The following is an 18002-nucleotide window of genomic DNA, read 5'->3' as shown; positions in this document are numbered from 1 at the left end:
GAATTGTGGATTACAGTTGGTACGGCACCAGAATACTTTACAGCTGTAATATCGGAGCGAAGATTTCAAGTTATTGTTCGGGCTTTACGATTCGACAACATAACTAGAAGAAAAGAAAGAGCCAAAAATGACAATTTAGATATTTGATCGATTTGTAAAGGCATGCTAATCAAATTATAGCGTTGAAGAGTATGTAACGATAGATGAGATGGTTGATAGTTTTCGTGGAAGGTCCCGCTTTAGGCAATACATTTCTAATAAGCATGCCACATATGGCATAAAAATATATAGCTTAGCTGACTCCAGGACATTTTATACGTACAATATAGAAATTTATGCTGGACCAACCAGAAGGTCCATATCGGTTGCCAAATGATGCTTCCAGTGTATTAAAGCGTCTGATATCCACTATTAATAAGACTGGATGAAACGTGACAACAGACAATTACTTTACCTCCGTGGCACTTGCTAACGACTTGCTCGTCAATCATAAACTGACTATGGTTGGCACAATTCGCAAGAATAAGCAAGAAATACCACCTGAATGCGTGCAAGAGAACTGAAATTGGACTTGAGAGTTAGGCTGGCAAGGTGCTATATTTTCTCGACTCTGCTTTATGGGATAGAAGCATGGACACTTAACGCGTCGACTGCTAAAAAGTTGGAAGCATTTGAAATGTGGGTGTATAGAAGAATCTTGAAGATATCATGGACCGAGCATGTGACAAACAACGAAGTCATGAGAAGAATCAACAAAAGAATGGAAGTATTGGAAACCATCAAGACACGAAAGCTGCAATACCTGGGGCATGTTATGCGTAATGAGAGATACAACCTACTTCAATTGATTATACAAGGGAAAATCCAGGGCAAGAGAAGTGTAGGAAGAAGAAGAATCTCATGGTTGCGTAACTTGAGGGAATGGTACGGATGCACATCAATTGAACTATTCAGAGCAGCAGCATCTAAGATCAGAATAGCCATGATGATTGCCAACCTCCGTCGCGGAGATGGCACGTGAAGAAGAAGAAGACCACCTGAATTCCTTCAACTGAAAATTCGACCTTTGTGCAGTAGCATGTTCGGTTTTGGAAAAGACGGAAACAACTGTATTCTAGGTTTCTATGTTCCGAAAAAAAAATGTTTTAATACTCTTAACTACATGATGATGATGCAATAGATGCGACGACCCAAGAAGCTTACAAACCCGATATAACATTTTATAATTCCACAAAAGGCGGGTGGACGTGGTAGATTAATTAAAATCCGAATATTATGTTGCAAGAGTCAGCAATCGGTGGACACTAACAGTATTTTTTCATTATTAAACATAACTACAATAAACGCTGAGATAATTTATAGATGTAATACCGATCAAATATATGCAAGAAGAACAATTGATTGCCCAACTTTCCAACCAGCTGATACGACTTCTATTTTAAACCTGTTTATTTCACTTCGACAAAAAATAACCAATGTTATTGGCAAAAATAGGATCACCGCATTGTTGTCCAACCAGCAGTTTAAACAAAAAGCCAGGTGTAAATACTGCCCAATTAGAAAAAACCGATTCACCCAACATCATTGTGCAACTTTTACATCTCCAATTTGCAAAGAACATACACAAACAACCACATATATACTTACATTGACTATAATAATTCCAGTCAGGAAGATCTTTTGTAAATGAATATTTTGTGTTAAATAAATGTGTATACTTATACTTAAATAGAATCTAACGCGCGACCGATCGCATCCTAGGGAAGGTAGCGACCGTTAAAGCGGGTAATTGATTTAAATCATGTTTTAAGAAAGTGAAAGAATGTCAATTAACATTAAACAAACAACATATTTTAAGATTTTATTACAATTTAATCCCTAAATCTTACCCCCTAGATTAGTTGTAATAAAACAATGTCATTGAATACCTGGTCTCCACTGATTTGCATGGAAATTTTGATTTAGGTTATACTTACCTAAAATTCAAAATTGGGCTTATGCCTTTGGTTGCTTTTATTTTTTAAGGGTAAAAACGACCCTTATTAGAAAAAATCATATATGTAAGTGTAAATTCAAGTAATCTGGAATTATTTAATTGTACAGTGACATTAAATTTAGATTTTCTTACTGTCTTAATTTTTTACCATATAATTTCTACCCTTACGAAAAAATTCGAATAGTTGTAGTTTTTTTTCATTGAAACTATAAATACAATATTTTTAAATAAAAATGTTATGAATTTATTTTATTTCAACCGTAAAAACAACCCTTATTAGTTTGTAAGGATGTGTGAAAGTATGTCTGTGCATTAAAAGCACATTATGTGAATCTTACAATGCTCCAGTATACACGTTCTGATATCTCCTAAAATATTTTATTTATTTTTTTTTTCATAACTCTGTAAGCTTTTAAGCTATGAAAAACTTAAAAACCATTTTGTAGAAATAAAAGTTGATTAGAATTAGTAAATTTATCCATTTCCGGACTTTTTTTTAGCGTACCTACGTTTTTTCACCCCCAAGTAAAAGCAACCCTGGGCTCAAGTCCAAAAATGAAATAGAGGTTAAGAGGAACCTAAATCCAAATTGTAAGCAAATTCGTCGTGACGAGGAAAATTACACTCCAAAACGGTCGTTTACTGGAGTACTATCTTATTTAATTTGCTTATCAATGATGCTATTTGAGAAATCGTTTAGAACTGGAAAGTGATATAATTGTTTGCGTATCGAATACAAAGCCTAAGTTTGAATTTTGAAAGATAGTTTCCGAAAAACAATTTATGTTCCTATATAAACGACTACAATTAATAGTATGATAATTAGGGTGTTATATTATTTTACCCGATAGGTATGTTTTTACTCAAGCTATGAAATAAACATCATGTAAAAAAGTTTCCCTTTTTTGGAATACTCATTATCTACCCCTGCAATGTCTTTATATTACCTATTAAATTTGCTAATATTCTCATATTATTATCGTTAAATCTGTTTTTCTCAGAATATCGACAGTTGTTTATTGTGGTTTACCTACCTTATCGAAACCTATTTCGTAACATATTACGAAATTATTCTATAGATCTCCAGCTCTTTGAATTAACCCTGGATACTAAATAGAGCCTTCTTAATTCCAAAGACTTTTTCAGATCATTTTGGGTTTCTAAATCCAAATTAAAATTAATCTATAATTATCTTATTGGATATAATATTCTATCGTGTATAAAATGTATAAAAAGAATTTTAATACCTGTGGTACTAATCAAACTTATGCTTCTAGAGTTTTCGAACTTTTTGGGAAATAGGTAGTTGCTTCGATATTATATTATAAGTAAACCAATCATCACGGAACGTGGAACTCTCATGTGTCTGGTATATGGTGTTGAAGGAGAATTACCTAGGAAAGACATCCTAGTTTATTATAAGTAAACTATTAATATTTTAAATCTGAATATAATAGTCACTATAAGTTAAATATATACTTTTTGTTAAATCAAGATAGAAAGAAAACGTTGGAATTCAAATGACAGTCGTCGTTTTACAGCGCTTCAGTGGACAATATCGGAACTTGTGCCCATATGTTCCTTTTGACATGCAATCAGCTGATTTTATTTCAAATATAGATAACCTGCAGTGTATAAAAGATACCAGATACCAGATATTTTACATTTTATAGTTCACACACAATAAATAATAAACAAATCAGGCTAGATTACTTATCACGACATATAAAAGAGGATTTATCAGTTATTGTGGTTTCAGATTGTGTAGGCATAATGGCAAATAAACATGTAGGGTAAGTTTATTTTTGTTAATAGAAATTGTAAGTGTTAGTGTAAGTTAATTTGACCTTCTTATTTTTTTTATTACAAATAATTATCAGTACCAACAATAACAAAGTTTTTAATGCTAACATAAATAATTAAATATTTGCAATGAAACAATGTTTAATTATACAAAAAATTCTTAGTATTAAAAAAAGGTAATAAAAAATAGAGACAGAAATATGTTTTGTCATTATTAAACTGATATAATAATGGAAATCCAATACTTTATGAAACAAACTATTCAAAATTATACATAAACACTTTTTATTCTAAAAAGTTAAAAAATAAATTTTCCTATTTTGCATTTTGCACAAGATCAACAACTCTTAACAAAAGACTTTTATGGGCACTTTAGATCATTTGTGAACACAACAAAGGTCAACAAGTGGTTTGTTAATTTCTTTATTCCTCTTATTGTCAAATTAATTGAAACATTTTATTGTTAAATTACAAAGTCCAACAATTATTTACACAGCAGTGACATTTTTTTTATTAAAATTTCATTATAAAGAAATATTTAAAGACACCCCAGCCAACTAATGGGGAGACCTAGGACCAAATAAACAGACAAAATATGTTGAGTCCAGTAAGATAGGTGTTCCAGCTGAACAATAGGATTGAGTGCTCAGTCTTTATTTATTCACATTAGTATAGGATCATTTAAGAGGAAATTACAAATATTGTTCTATATCTCTATTGAAATTAACAATAATTGTAAAATTAACACTTGATGAATTTAAAATTCGCATTTTGAAAACAGTTTCAGACCTGGACATAGAAACATCTTACATATTAGTTACAAATGTAGTTAATTCCTACATTTCTCAACTGATTTTGAATAATTATAAGTTGTCGGGAATATAGGTATCTGGGTAGTTCAGAGCAGGAATAAGAACAAATGCATCATACAAAAAAAGGCCAGAAAAAAACTTTAAGACAAAATATATTTTAATAATATTTCAAAATATTTTTATTTCATTCTCAAGGAATAAAATGTGAGATTGTTTGCAATTTTATGTTTAAATCGTAAATATTAAATAGATTATTATAAAAACTATTAAAATTAAAATTTTGATTAATGTAATAGTTGACAACCTAAATTATCGTATCCTAATTCATTATCAGACAGTTCTGATCCACTCTCACTAGTATTTTCTCCAACATTGATTATTAAATCTTTCACCTCATCCATAATGTACTCTATTTCCATATACCTCTTCTTCAATTTTCTCTATGTGGGAGCAAATGGTTTGCCAGTTTTGAATTGTTACTTCTTGAAATTTTTCTTCTGGTAGCTGCCGTAATTCATCTAATTTGAATGAGACATTACAGGTTGCTAATTCATTCTTTACTAGTGCCCATATTTTTCGATAGTATCATTCATTCGATAGTATTTCGATAGGTGAGGAGATGATAGATGCAATGTCAAAATTTCATGTTTTGCAGTGTGTCAACAATTTATCTTTTATAAGGTGGTCTATCCTTTTTAATTAATGCATACAATTCGACTTAGGCTAGGATCCATCTGCACATTGTGGTAGGATGCATTGTCTATAACTAAAACTGATTTTTTGTAGCTGATTTAGGGATAAATGGTGTAAATAAATTTATTATTGAATTGAATGATGATAGTGACGCAGAAAATACGGAAGGAGATTGAGATAAATAGAATAAATAGATAAGTCAAAGATTGGAAACTGGTAGAAAAAATGTAAAAACCACTTATTATAGTATAGTTAATATGTTATTTTTATTAGGAAAAAAATAACATGGGAAATTAATCCTCATTTAAAAATAAAAAATGTGTTAAGAAATATGTATATGTTATTCTACCAGAAAAATATTTTAGTCATCATCATCTTTGGCTCTACAACCCTATGTGGGTCTCGGCCACTTCAAGAATTAGTCTACATTCCCCCATATCTTTCGCCCTGGCTTTCCAATTTCTGACCCCTAGATTCCTCAAGTCATCTTCGACTTGAGTTTTAAATCTAGATCTTGGGCTGCCTCTCTTCCTGTTTAATACTGGCTCTTGATATAATATCTGTCTTTGGGGGTCTCCAGTGTCCATTCTTTCAAGGTGTCCTAGCCACCTTAGTCTATTAATTTTAATGGATCGGACAATGTTGCATTTTTCATAGCATTGACACAACTTAAAATTGTAGCGCCTGCGCCATATCCCGCTTTCTTGTACTCCTCCGTATATGTACCTAAGTATTCTTCTTTCAAATCGTCCTAACAGTTCTTTGTCGCTTTTTACCATAGTCCATGTCTCTGACGCATATGTCAGGACAGGTTTAATAAGAGTTTCATATATTAATATCTTGGTTTTTTTTGCTAATTATGTGTGATGTTAAGAGCTGCTTTAGTCCAAAGTAAGCTCTGTTCGCCAGGTATATTCTTCTCTTAATTTCTACGCTTACTAGGTTGCTGTTATTTAGTTGTGTTCCAAGATATATAAACTCCGAGACCCCTTTGAATGTGTGCTTCTGTCACCAGATCTTGTGGTGCCGCTATTTGTGTGCTGTTCGTGACCTTCATGTATTTTGTTTTGGATACCTTGACCTGCAGTCCCATTGTCTTCGCGGCTTTTTCTAATGTTTCAAAAGCCTGTATCAGGTCTCTTTTTATCTGTGTTACTATGTCAATCTCATCTGCGTAGGCCAATATCTGTACACTTCTATTGATGAACGTACCTCTGGTTGTTATGTCCGATTTCTCTATAGCTCTTTCTAGCGCGATGTTAAACAATAGGCACGATAGATTGTCTCCCTGGCGTAATCCAGTATGTGTTTGAAAAGACCTTGACACTCTGTTTTGTACCTTACTTTGCACTCAACTTTCGAAAGATTGCCTTTACCAATGTTATTAGATGCGACGGAATATCTAGTTCTGCTATGGAATATCTAGTTCATGGCATTATAAAGTGCGCTTCTGTCTACACTGTCATAAGCGCTTTTAAAATCTATGAAGAGGTGGTGGGTATCGATTCCATATTCATATGTCTTTTCTAAGGTTTGACTGAGAAGGAAAATCTGATCAATTGTTGACCTTTCTTTTCGGAATCCACTATGGTATTTGCCTATTTTTTCCTCAGTATATACTAGTAAACGATCATAAAGTATATAAGCCAGTACTTTGTAAGCCGTATTTAAGATGGTAATGCCTCGATAGTTGTCACATATTAGTGGATCCCCTTTCTTGTGAATAGGTATTATAATACCTACATTCCAACTGTCTGGGAGTTTTCCTTCTCTCCAAATGGATGCAACAAGTTTTATTATGTATTTTTTTAGCGTGTTTGCTCCATACTTGAACATACCAACTTCTCCAGGGGATTTGTTGTTTTTTAACCTTTTTATTGCCTTGACTTGCCTTAACTTCTTCTGTTGGTATATTATTTTTCTCCCTCTCATCGTCTACGTCTCCACTGTGGTCATTTATGTCAGTCACTTCTCGGTTGCCTATATTTAATTTCTCAGCAAAATTCTCCGCCCATCTCTCCATTATTTGATCCGGCTCATTGATAATTTCGGCTTCCTTACTTTTTATTATGGTTATTCTAGGTTTAAATTCTTTTCTGTTGTGGTTCACATTTTTATAAAATTTTCGAGATTCACTTTGTGAATTGAGCCTTTCTAGTTCCTGTAGCTGGTTTTCTAAATGTCGTTTTTTCTTTTGTTTTAGTATCTTTTTCTCTGCTTGTCTCATCTGTTTTTACTCCTCTTGATTTTGTCTTGTCCTTCTGTTTTGGAGTTTCCCATACGCCTGATTTTTTTTTTTGAGTTGCCTGTGCGCATTCCGCATCATACCATTCTGTCCCCTTCCTTTCTTGTTTCTTCTTTCCTAAAACTGTTGTTGCTACTTCTTTCAGGATATTTTCGCACTCATTTCAGTAATTATCTATGTTTTCAACAGTACTACTCATTTGGTCTTCTAGTTTTTCTTTAAGTTTGTGTTCAAATTTTTTAATTATTTCAGGGTTTCGTAATCTGTCCATCTCGAATTTATCTTCTTTGCTTCCTTTACCTTTTTTTGCATTACATTCATAACATCGCTGTAATGTCTTGCATCCACAACAACATGGTCAATTTGATTGATTGTGTTACCGCCTGGGCTAACCGAAGTGCCTTTGTGTATATTTTTACGCTCAAAGCATGTGCTGGCTATCACCATATTCATTGAGGCCGCAAGGTGTATTAAGCGTGTTCCATTGTTGTTCGACTCGTTATGGAGGCTATGTTTTCCAATGGTGGATAGGTAATCGTTTTCTTTTCCTACTTTTGCGTTGAAATCTCCAAGTACTATTTTTATATCATTTCTAGGGCATTTCTTTATTATTTCTTCCAGTTTTCGTAAACTTCAACCTTTTCTTTGTCTAGCTTATCTTGTGTGGGTGCATGGGCATTAACTACTGAATATTTGAAAAATTTTCCCCTAATTCTTATTTTGCATATTCTGTCGCTTATGGCTTCGAAGTCTATTACTAGGTGCTTCACTCTGCTGCTGACTATGAATCCTATTCCAAGTTTATGCTCTGTTGGGTGGCAGCTATAGTACATGGTATATTTCTTTTTCTCGTATATTTTTTCCCAACTACCTAACTTCTTGAAGCGCTATGATGTCTGTTATATTTATCCAGGATATCAAGGAGTTCCCGCAATGCTCCAGTTCTATATAAGTGTCTCACATTCCACGTACTAAATTGTAACTCTTTGTCCTTTTTCTCGCCCAGTCGTCGTCTAGATTTCAGTCCGGAAACTTTATCTTGAATTCTCGTAACCTGTTGTTTTTTACGGTGTCGGGGTGTTAACCCTACACGCCCAACCCCAACCTGGAGGACCAGTTCACCCGCTCTCGTCCGTTTCCGACCCAACTTTCCACCCGGGTTGGATACCGGATCTCCAGTTGAGTTGCTCGGTTTAACAGGGGGCACCAGCGTGAAGGTGATAGTCAGATTTGAGTAGAAGAGGCTAAGTGGAGTAAACTGGAAGCAATTCCATGTTTTCGCATTCTACCCCTTTACCCCCCAAAATATTTATAAAAAAAAATATTTTCGTATTTAAATTTATTTTATTTATATTGTTTATTTTACATAAGTATATATAAATATGATTATCAAAATTTATAGAACACTGTCTATGGGGTCTCATACTTTTGAAATTCCCCCTATACTATATGAAACCAATAGAAAGAGACTTGTGGAACGATTGAAAAAAGTTGTAGAAAACTCTGTTGTGGTTCTCCAAGGTGGATCTGAGGTTTCCATCTACGACTCGGACACAAGCTACCTCTTCAGACAGGTAAGTGTTTTTCCATTCGCTCAATAAAATTGAAGTCTCAGCGATTTTTACGTTAATAATAGCAATAGTATATCGCCTGTAGTATTCATGGATCTTATAGCACACCAAAAAACTTTATCTTAGTTTTTCATAAAATTTTGTAACTTTTTCTTTTTTTGTTTCCTACCATGTTGACATTTTATTACTTCGTTGTTTAATGTCTCTGTTAATATTATCACCATTTTTTTATTTGCTCTGTGCGGTGCTTTTCTACCAGAATAATATAATATGTGTCTATTGGTTAGTGTTATCGTACCATTTTTGAATTCACTGAAGCTTAATATTAAGATATAACCGTCCATTTCTTCAGTTCTTTTCCGCTTAGTGACGTTATATTTCAAGTGGCGAGTGTTGCCAATTATTATTATTTCTAAGTTTTCATACTTTTTTATTTTGATGTCTATATGTAGTTATTTCTTCATAATAGGTTATAGCGGGATAAGATTCTGTCTCATTACAAATAATAAGCAATATGTATAAATTATGTACAATAACCATAGTGGGAAGCCCCAGGCGGGCACCCAGGTAAGACATATTTATAATATTACAAATTTAATCTATGACATAACAATTAATTACTTAATTTTAATTTAACAAACAAAATTTAATACAGATAAACAACATTGAGAACAAACATGAGTATCACAAGTCTAAAAAAAAATCGAGAAAATTTTAAAAATCACCAAATTAAAAACTTGTTATTTCACTGCACTATGACACTATACTCTGTTTCTCCAGGTTTACTAGAGGTCCAAAGGGTCTGGTCTTTTTAATCTTATTTCATGTGAAATGTTGAACAGATTCGTGACCAGTGGATTTGGATGGCAAGATAGTCTGGTTTTGTATGCAGAGTTTACAGCAGATATTGCGTCACTAATTGTTGGTAACTGTAGATCGTGGTGTAATCTGTGGTTCGTAATATACCAAGGGGTATTGCAGATCTGGCGCTGTACTTTCGATTGGAACAGTTTTTGTATGTTGGTATTACTTGCTGTACCCCAGATTTGTGCTGCGTATAGCTATATCGATTTTAAAATACATTTATAAACCAGAAGTTTGTTCTCCAGGCTAAGATTTGATTTTCGAGTCAAGTACCAATACATTTTCTTGTTGATTAAGCTGAGTTAAAGGCGTTTCTTCCAGTTGTGGATGCCCCAATAACGTTTGCTATCCAAATGAATTCTCAGATATTTCACTGGTAGTGGAATGTTATAGAAACTAGAAACTGGTGACGCTTTTTTTTAAAGTAAACGTTATTTGTGTTGATTTTAAACTGTTGACTTGGACTCGCCATAGTTTAAGCCAGCTCTCTAGTTTAAGCAGATGATTTTGTAATACCTGAGATGCTTTCGAAAGTTTTCAATATTTAGGACAGTTACGAATTTGGCTTTGTAGATCTATGAAAAAAGGGGAAGGATCTGATGAGAGGTCAAATGAAGGGGAAATTTAGAGGTAGGTATGTGACATTCCTTTTACTATAGTAGAATCAATAAGATCAGGAATTTTTTGTCAATCAGTAGGCCAATAAGTAGGCTGGCTGTCCAATAGAGAGAGGAGTTAAATGATTCTCATTAATACTTTTTAATAATTTGGCATTATAATCACCAGCAGTAATGAAACGGTGCCCGAACATCTTAAAGTATTTAGTAAAATGATCAGCTTTAATTATTTTATTCGGTGGGCAATAAACAGCAATCGGGATAATAGGAATAGCCGGATAAGATGTTGCTTTTTTAAAGAAATTTTCTGAGCGATCCTTTGCTTTAAAAAACCTGAAAAAATTCATGAACATGCATTTTCATGCCCAAAAACACGTCTGAAAATGGCCAACGTGACCCTTTTATTAGAAAAAAAAAACGTAAAAAAAAGAAAAACCGTTCTTCATTCACATGCAGTTGAGGTTATGTCCTAAACCCATGGGAAAAATATCAAAAAACAGGGTGTGTCGTATTTTGAGTATGTTCTGGTCTGAAAATGGCAAACCTGATCGCGTTATTAGAAATAACAAACAAATATATCAAAAATCGTTATTTATTGATATGCAGTTGAATTTAAGTGCTAAAAACATCAGGGAAACACCAAAAAAATGTGTTTTTCGAATTTTGATGATGTTCCGGAGAGAAAATGGTAAATCTGACCGCGCCATTCAAAAGAACGTAAAAAAATACATGAAAAATAATTATTTAGAAGCTTGACAAAAATTACCTACATGACCTAAAAATTCTTTAAAAAGTTCAAATATTTTCCTGAGCTCAATATTGATTAACAAAATCTGAAAAAAAAATCAGTTTTCTGGGCGTGAAAATATATGTTCATGAATTTTTTCAAAATTTTTAAGGCAAAGGATCGTTCAGGAAAATTTTTCTCGAAACAACATAATTTTTGCGATAGGAGAGAAAGGATTTTCTAAATAATATATGTACTTTCGAGTATCTATCCCAAATGAGAATACAGCCGAGTGCTGATTTTACCATCGTATCCGGCTACAGCCTTTGCTCTAGATCTAGATTTGTTCTGATCTAGATAATTGTAACCTTTTTTCACATGGTTTTATCTTCATTGTATGTCTTTAGCCAGATTATTAAGCTTACCTATATTGGTTGTTTGAACCAGTACTTACAATTTTTTAGGAAGCGTACTTCAATTGGTGTTTTGGAGTTATTGAAGCTGACTGCTATGGAATCATAGATGTTGTAACAGGAGATAGCCATTTATTCTTTCCTCGTCTTCCAGTAGAGTATGCTGTATGGATGGGTCCCCTCACTCCTTTGGATGAATTTAAAAAGAAGTATAAGTCACATCATGTACACTACGTCGATGAAGTAAGTACCTAGTGTATGTTAATTTTTATTTTATGTTTTACTAGTCTAATGGAAATCGATACTACTCTATGAGTAGTCTGACATAGTTAAATCCTTAGTAATAAATTAGAAAGAGAAATTAATATACAGGAATAAGAAACAGACTGTACTAGAAGCAAGCAGAGTTAAAAATTAAAAGAAATAAGTAATAAAAAACAAAAAAAGCTATATATATATATATATATATATATATATATATATATATATATATACATTGAGGACACAAGAGAATTTAAAAAGTCATTGTTAGAAAATCGTTCGAATCAATGTATTTTCTTAAGAAACTATATTGATCAATAATTGCATGAATATGGCGAAAGCAATATTTTAGATACCTTGTTTTGTTTTATTTTGACTCTAATATAGTAATGTATTTTATTTGTTATTCTTTATTACTCATTATTTCTTATTTTATCTCTTTGTTTTTTTTTTTCACACTTTACAAGTACCAAATTTTATTTAGTGTGTATATAAATAGTCCCTAACTTCGTTCCTATTGGTCATAGAAGGTTTTTCTTAAATGTGAGTTTGTTACCAGCTATCCAATGGTTGTACGTACAAGTCTGTAGCTTGAAAAATATAGAAGTTATTACAATTGTTTATAAGTAAAAAACATACCCCTTTTTCAAACGTTTATTTTGTAAATAATTAAGAGCGTAGGCGCAAAATTTCGGGCCAATGTTTTTAAATGCATTCTTTTTTTTTCGAATCCTGAGAAAACTAATAAATATTTTTGAAACATTTAAACGCAGAATGAAAGAATACATTATTACCGAGGGCCGAAAGTATAATGTTTATGTTTCTATCATGGTTATTTTAATAAGTTACAGGGGTAAAAAAAAAAAAGAGAAAATTTAGTGTGATTTTTAATTTCAAATATCTCTTTACAATTTTCAATATTCAAAAAAACTTTTTTTTATTCTAAGGGACTTTCGGCCCTCGCTAATAATGTAATCTTTCATTCTGCGTTTAAATTTCTCAAAAATATTTGTTAGTTTTCTCAGGATTCGAAAAAAATGAATTCATTTAAAAAGCATTGGCCAGAAATTTTGCGTCTACGCTCTTAATAGAGCAAGTTCAATAGTATAAATATTTAGCCTTAGAAGACGGTAATTCCTCGATGTTCAAATGTATTAATAACATTTTATTTTGTTATTAAAAAAAATAATAAAATTTATAATGTAGTGCAAAAAAACTGTTTTTTTACAAATGTTCATGTGTGTTGATCAAATATCATTCCTAAAAATTTTATTTCGTTTGTATACAAAAGATTTTGGTTGTCAAGCGTGAGATTTAGTTTAATCCTCAATATGTTTTTTTTTAATATTGTAAATATTGTTGTATTGAAAAAAAAACTAAAACCGGTGCCTAGGGATTAATTTACTAGTTTATTTAAATATTCTTTTAATATTGGCGCCATATTATTAACGTTCTTGCCTTTGATGTAAAGAATCAGGTCATCAGCATATAGTCTTGCCTGAACAGGTTTCGCAATGATTTTCGTTATATAGTATATTGCTATTAAAAATAGAGTAAGACTGATAAATCGATCCTTGTGGGATTTGTTCTCGAAGATAGGATATATCGCAATTCGCTCGGACTTACATGTTCTTTGAGTTAAAAATTTGTTTATGTATTCCAAAATGGTGACTTTTGTAGAATGTTTAATATATTGTGTTTCCATACAATCCATGTTAAAGTAAATTGTCATACGTTTTTGATCGTTTTTAAAAGCTTCGTGAATAGCGTTTTCCAGATCGATAATATTGTCGTTTTTAGATCTAACTGGAATAAAACCAGCTTGTTCGATGATTAGTTGATCAATTTCTTCCAGGTTCCACATTAATCCAAAATTAATGTTTACATGAAGAACATGTTAATGATATAGCACGATATAATCCTAGGTGTAATTTATCTTTATTATTGTTTGGTTTAATAATAGGGATAACAATAATTGGGATTTTTAGAACTGATTTTTGTGACCAAATAATATTAAATATTTGAAGTAGAAACTATTATGCAACTATGGAAAGTTTTCTGAAGTGTTTATATGTTATCTGGACATGATTTATGATCATAAATCATCGTATGATTTATGATTTTTTCTTTTCCTTGGTAATTTATTTCTATGTTCTAAGTTTTTTGTATGTCTTTCTTATTTCCACGTTAATATCTATACACAAGCTTTCTTATAAGTACATTAATATACCATTTTACTTTAAAAAATGAATCATGTACTGTATACAACTTTACCAACAAATCATTAAAATTTTGTATAAATTCTGATTAATTGTATCTAAACCATAAATATCAGTTGCCAATCTGTATTTTATCTGCTATTTACTAATATCTCTAATTGGCGATTAAACTGTCTATAAAGTTTATTTTGTAATTTATATATCTAATATCTATAAAAACACAAATCTTAAGATTAGCAATATATCCATACCACCTTTTTAAATGTATGATAGTGAATTATATATTAAAAAGACAGAGAAAAAACTTACAGAGTCATCCCAATAATTTTACCATTCTAAAATTTTAATTACAAAACTGGTGATAAACTTTGTGTTTTGTGATACATTTCTCCAATTGAGGCTCAAATATAAAGGGTTAATAATAAACTTTGAAATACTGTTTAAAATGCTTGCTGATGTTTCGATAGTGGTGGACATTAAAAATATAAACTGATTTATTAATGTTTGAATACTTCAATTTTTGTTTGATATTCCCCATGTCTAAATTTATTAGTTTTTGAGATATTTTCATTTTTCAAAGCAAATTAAATTAATTATGTGTCTAAATTTTTACAGATTTTAAGTAAGCCATGACTGAATTCTCTAACACTGACACCGTTACCGATTAATAATCTGGTAGTCAATGTAACACATTACATAAGGTGTTCAAAATGACGTCCTAAAACACTTATGCACGCCCGAAAACGGTCATTAAATAAGTCACTAACATTCCTTGTTTTTGGAGGTATTTTATAAAGTTCATTGCTAACGTAACCCCAAAATTGAGTTAAATCAATGAGAAGATACACTTTCGTCGGGAATATCGTAATGAGTTCAGTTTTACCTTAAATTTTTACCTGAAGAAATAACACTTTCGTCCAAGTCAAATATTTTTGCATATACACTTTCGTCCAGGCGTCGAGCTCCGTGGGGATAAATCCCATAATTAAAGTTGTCTTACTGCGTTATAAAATTTATTATCTTAGATTAGTGAATTTCATTTACAACTTACAATATTAATAGCAAATAATAATAAACTTACTTAAAAACCTAGTAGTAATACCAGCCTAGTAATAGTTTTTTAGATTGACCCCAAACTGATTTAACAGCCTTATGAATTGATTTTTCAAAGTCAATGACCAAATCTTTTGGAAGAAAATTTAAAGTTAGCTTTGAACATTTGGTCCTTATTAAATTGAAACATGTTTCATATGTAGATGATAATTTATCTGGCAATAAACAAAATACTAGTGGAATGTAGTGGCCATTGTACTATCCATCAATTGTAAACATTTGATAATAGAATTTTGGGCAATATTTAAATGTACCATCCATATATATTTTAGAATACTTACATAAATGTCTGAGATTTGTCTCACAAGATATAATAGCCAATTTTGCACTCTTATAATTTACCAATAAAAAGTTTTCATTTCTAGACGGGATGATAGGGTCCTCTAATTTTTCCAACGATTCCAGTACTTCTTCTAACGTTTTTGGTAAAACTGGGAGTAATTTTCTTCTTACATTATAAATACTTCGTTTCACTGATTTCAAATTCATAATAGTTAAAGTGGTATTTTCTTCTTCACTTAAAACGTGATGTAAAATTTTCCTAGGTTGAGTACTTATATCTTCTGCAGCTTTACGCTTAGCTGCTAGATAAAGACAACGTTTTTTAACTTGGCTAAAGTGCTAATCTGACCCAAGAACCTTCCTCTTTTTTCCAGGCTTAGGACCGGCAACTAGTTCATTGAGGTAGTATGTCAATGATCCTGTAGGCGGAGTTAAAAAACCTGGACTTACCGAGATATAAAACTACTTCGCTAAAATTAAAATTTTCAACAAAAAATAAAATAATGCCTTAAAAAAATTAATTGAAAAATTAACAGAGTTTTATAAACCTGTCTATATGTTTAATTTATTCAATTGAACTATTTAATTGGTATCACTTGAAAGATATCGTTCATATACTAAAACAGACTAATTTCGCAGTACTTCCTCAATACGCCAACGTATTAACACCAAGATATTATATTAAACGTAACAATGTGACTAAAACACAACGAATGACAGCACAAAAGACATGTCAAAGATATAAGGTAAAGGTAGAACTGACAATTAACAAACAAAAAAAATTTACATATTTAGAAGACTTAGAATAAATTGGTAAATATTCTAGAAAACTTTATTTTTTTCGGAAATGAAAAACATTACACATAGAGCCGAGATAACTGATATTCCAAAAGAAAGATTCAGTGTTTTTACCAGTCTTAGGTTTCTACTGAAACATTTAGGCGTCGAATGTCGCTGTGGACCGAGCGCCGGCGACTGGCTTATCACTGAAGGTTTTTTCTAGAATACCATTTACCAGCTGTCTGTGAGCATCTATAGGGTCAGATTTTTAATCTAGGAACAAGGACAAATTGAAACTTGTTTTATTTAATATTATTAATGGCGAAATAAAAAGAAAGTGTCTTTAAATAAGGTATAAATTTCCAATTATCAAACATAATAAAACACAAAACTTTTCCATGTATTATGTCCAACGTGACACAACGTGATGATGCAACAAATAATACCAAAGATATACATCAAAATTTAAGGTAAAAGTAGAGCTGAAAAATTCACAAACAAGAAAAGAAATTCAGTTATATAGAAGACTCAGTTATATAGAGGAAATAATTTACTCAAAATTTCTTGATCTTATCACTGAAACTTTTTGCTAGAATACCATTTACCAGCTGTCTGTGAGTACCTATAGGGGCAGAATTTTAATCTAGGAAGAAAGACAAATTAAAGCTTTATAATGCCTAAAATAAGGTACCTAATACAAAATCAGAGAAGTGTGTCCTAGTAATAAGCAACGAAAACGATATGCAATAACTCTTAAACCACTTCATCAAAACCAACAAATACTTTAACATAATACTTTCCAATAATCAAACATAATAGAATACAAAACCTTTTAACTTCCCTATATTATTATATTCAACGTGACAACGTAATTAAAACACAACGAATGACACTAGAAAATATATATCAAAAATATAAGGTAAAAGTAGATCTGAGAAATAACTAACAAGGAAAGACATTTTAATATTACAAGTATTACATTCGATATATTTAAAATGACTTCTTTTTCGTTTTTGTTATGTGTTGAATGTTGCTATGGACCGAGCACTGCTGACTGATTTTTATTCCAGAATAAGTACTATTTACCAAAGCCGTACGCGAACATATATTTAGGGAGACATCTATATTTTAATTTGGCGAAGGAAGATAAATTAAACCTTATTATAGGGAATATATTAACAGGAAATAATCCGTAAAAAGAAGGATATGCAATAGAAAGATGGACAATAATAGAAATCTTTTGTAAATAGGTATTTCTGACTCATTGGTCGTCATCAGTACGGTGTAGCCAACTAATAATAGCTGAGACAAGTTAATAAAAAGAATGAATAATTAAGTATATATTTTGAAAAAATAAAAAAGACTTAATGGCAAAACTTGTTCAAAAAGGATTTATAAAATTTATTAAAAATATGCCAGGCACCCGTAAATACGTGTATTTACTAAGATTATGCAAGTTTTTTGCAGTTGTTTTTCAGCTAGGTCTTCATTATTCATGTTCATTGATCCTTTTTAACTAAACTGTGAAGTATTTTTTTCCGTTGCTGTACAGGTTTTGCAAGTGCTGTACAAGTGTTGACTCCACAATCAATAAGGACCCTTATCC

General features: G+C 31.6%; 2 protein-coding genes across 2 annotated transcripts in view; one reads left to right on the top strand and one right to left on the bottom strand.

Moving 5' to 3' along the window:
* The window catches only part of mav (TGF-beta domain-containing family member maverick), a 209280-nt gene extending 206149 nt beyond the window's left edge, over positions 1 to 3131 (bottom strand). The window contains exon 1 of the mRNA XM_072546745.1: positions 3031 to 3131. The gene's annotated coding sequence lies outside the window, so the exon portion shown is untranslated. The remainder of the gene's footprint in view (positions 1 to 3030) is intronic.
* A 462-nt stretch (positions 3132 to 3593) lies between these two features.
* The window catches only part of Dip-C (dipeptidase C), a 37941-nt gene continuing 23532 nt past the window's right edge, over positions 3594 to 18002 (top strand). Inside the window, exons 1-3 of the mRNA XM_072546730.1 lie at positions 3594 to 3789; positions 8952 to 9123; positions 11793 to 11984. Of these exons, the coding sequence (XP_072402831.1) occupies positions 3770 to 3789; positions 8952 to 9123; positions 11793 to 11984 (384 nt within the window). The 5' untranslated portion in view covers positions 3594 to 3769. The remainder of the gene's footprint in view (positions 3790 to 8951; positions 9124 to 11792; positions 11985 to 18002) is intronic.

The sequence above is a fragment of the Diabrotica undecimpunctata genome, chromosome 10, assembly GCF_040954645.1.
Source record: "Diabrotica undecimpunctata isolate CICGRU chromosome 10, icDiaUnde3, whole genome shotgun sequence".
Taxonomy (NCBI): Eukaryota; Metazoa; Arthropoda; class Insecta; order Coleoptera; family Chrysomelidae; genus Diabrotica; species Diabrotica undecimpunctata.
Note: the sequence above shows the minus strand (reverse complement) of the source record. Positions and strands in the feature narration are given on the sequence as shown.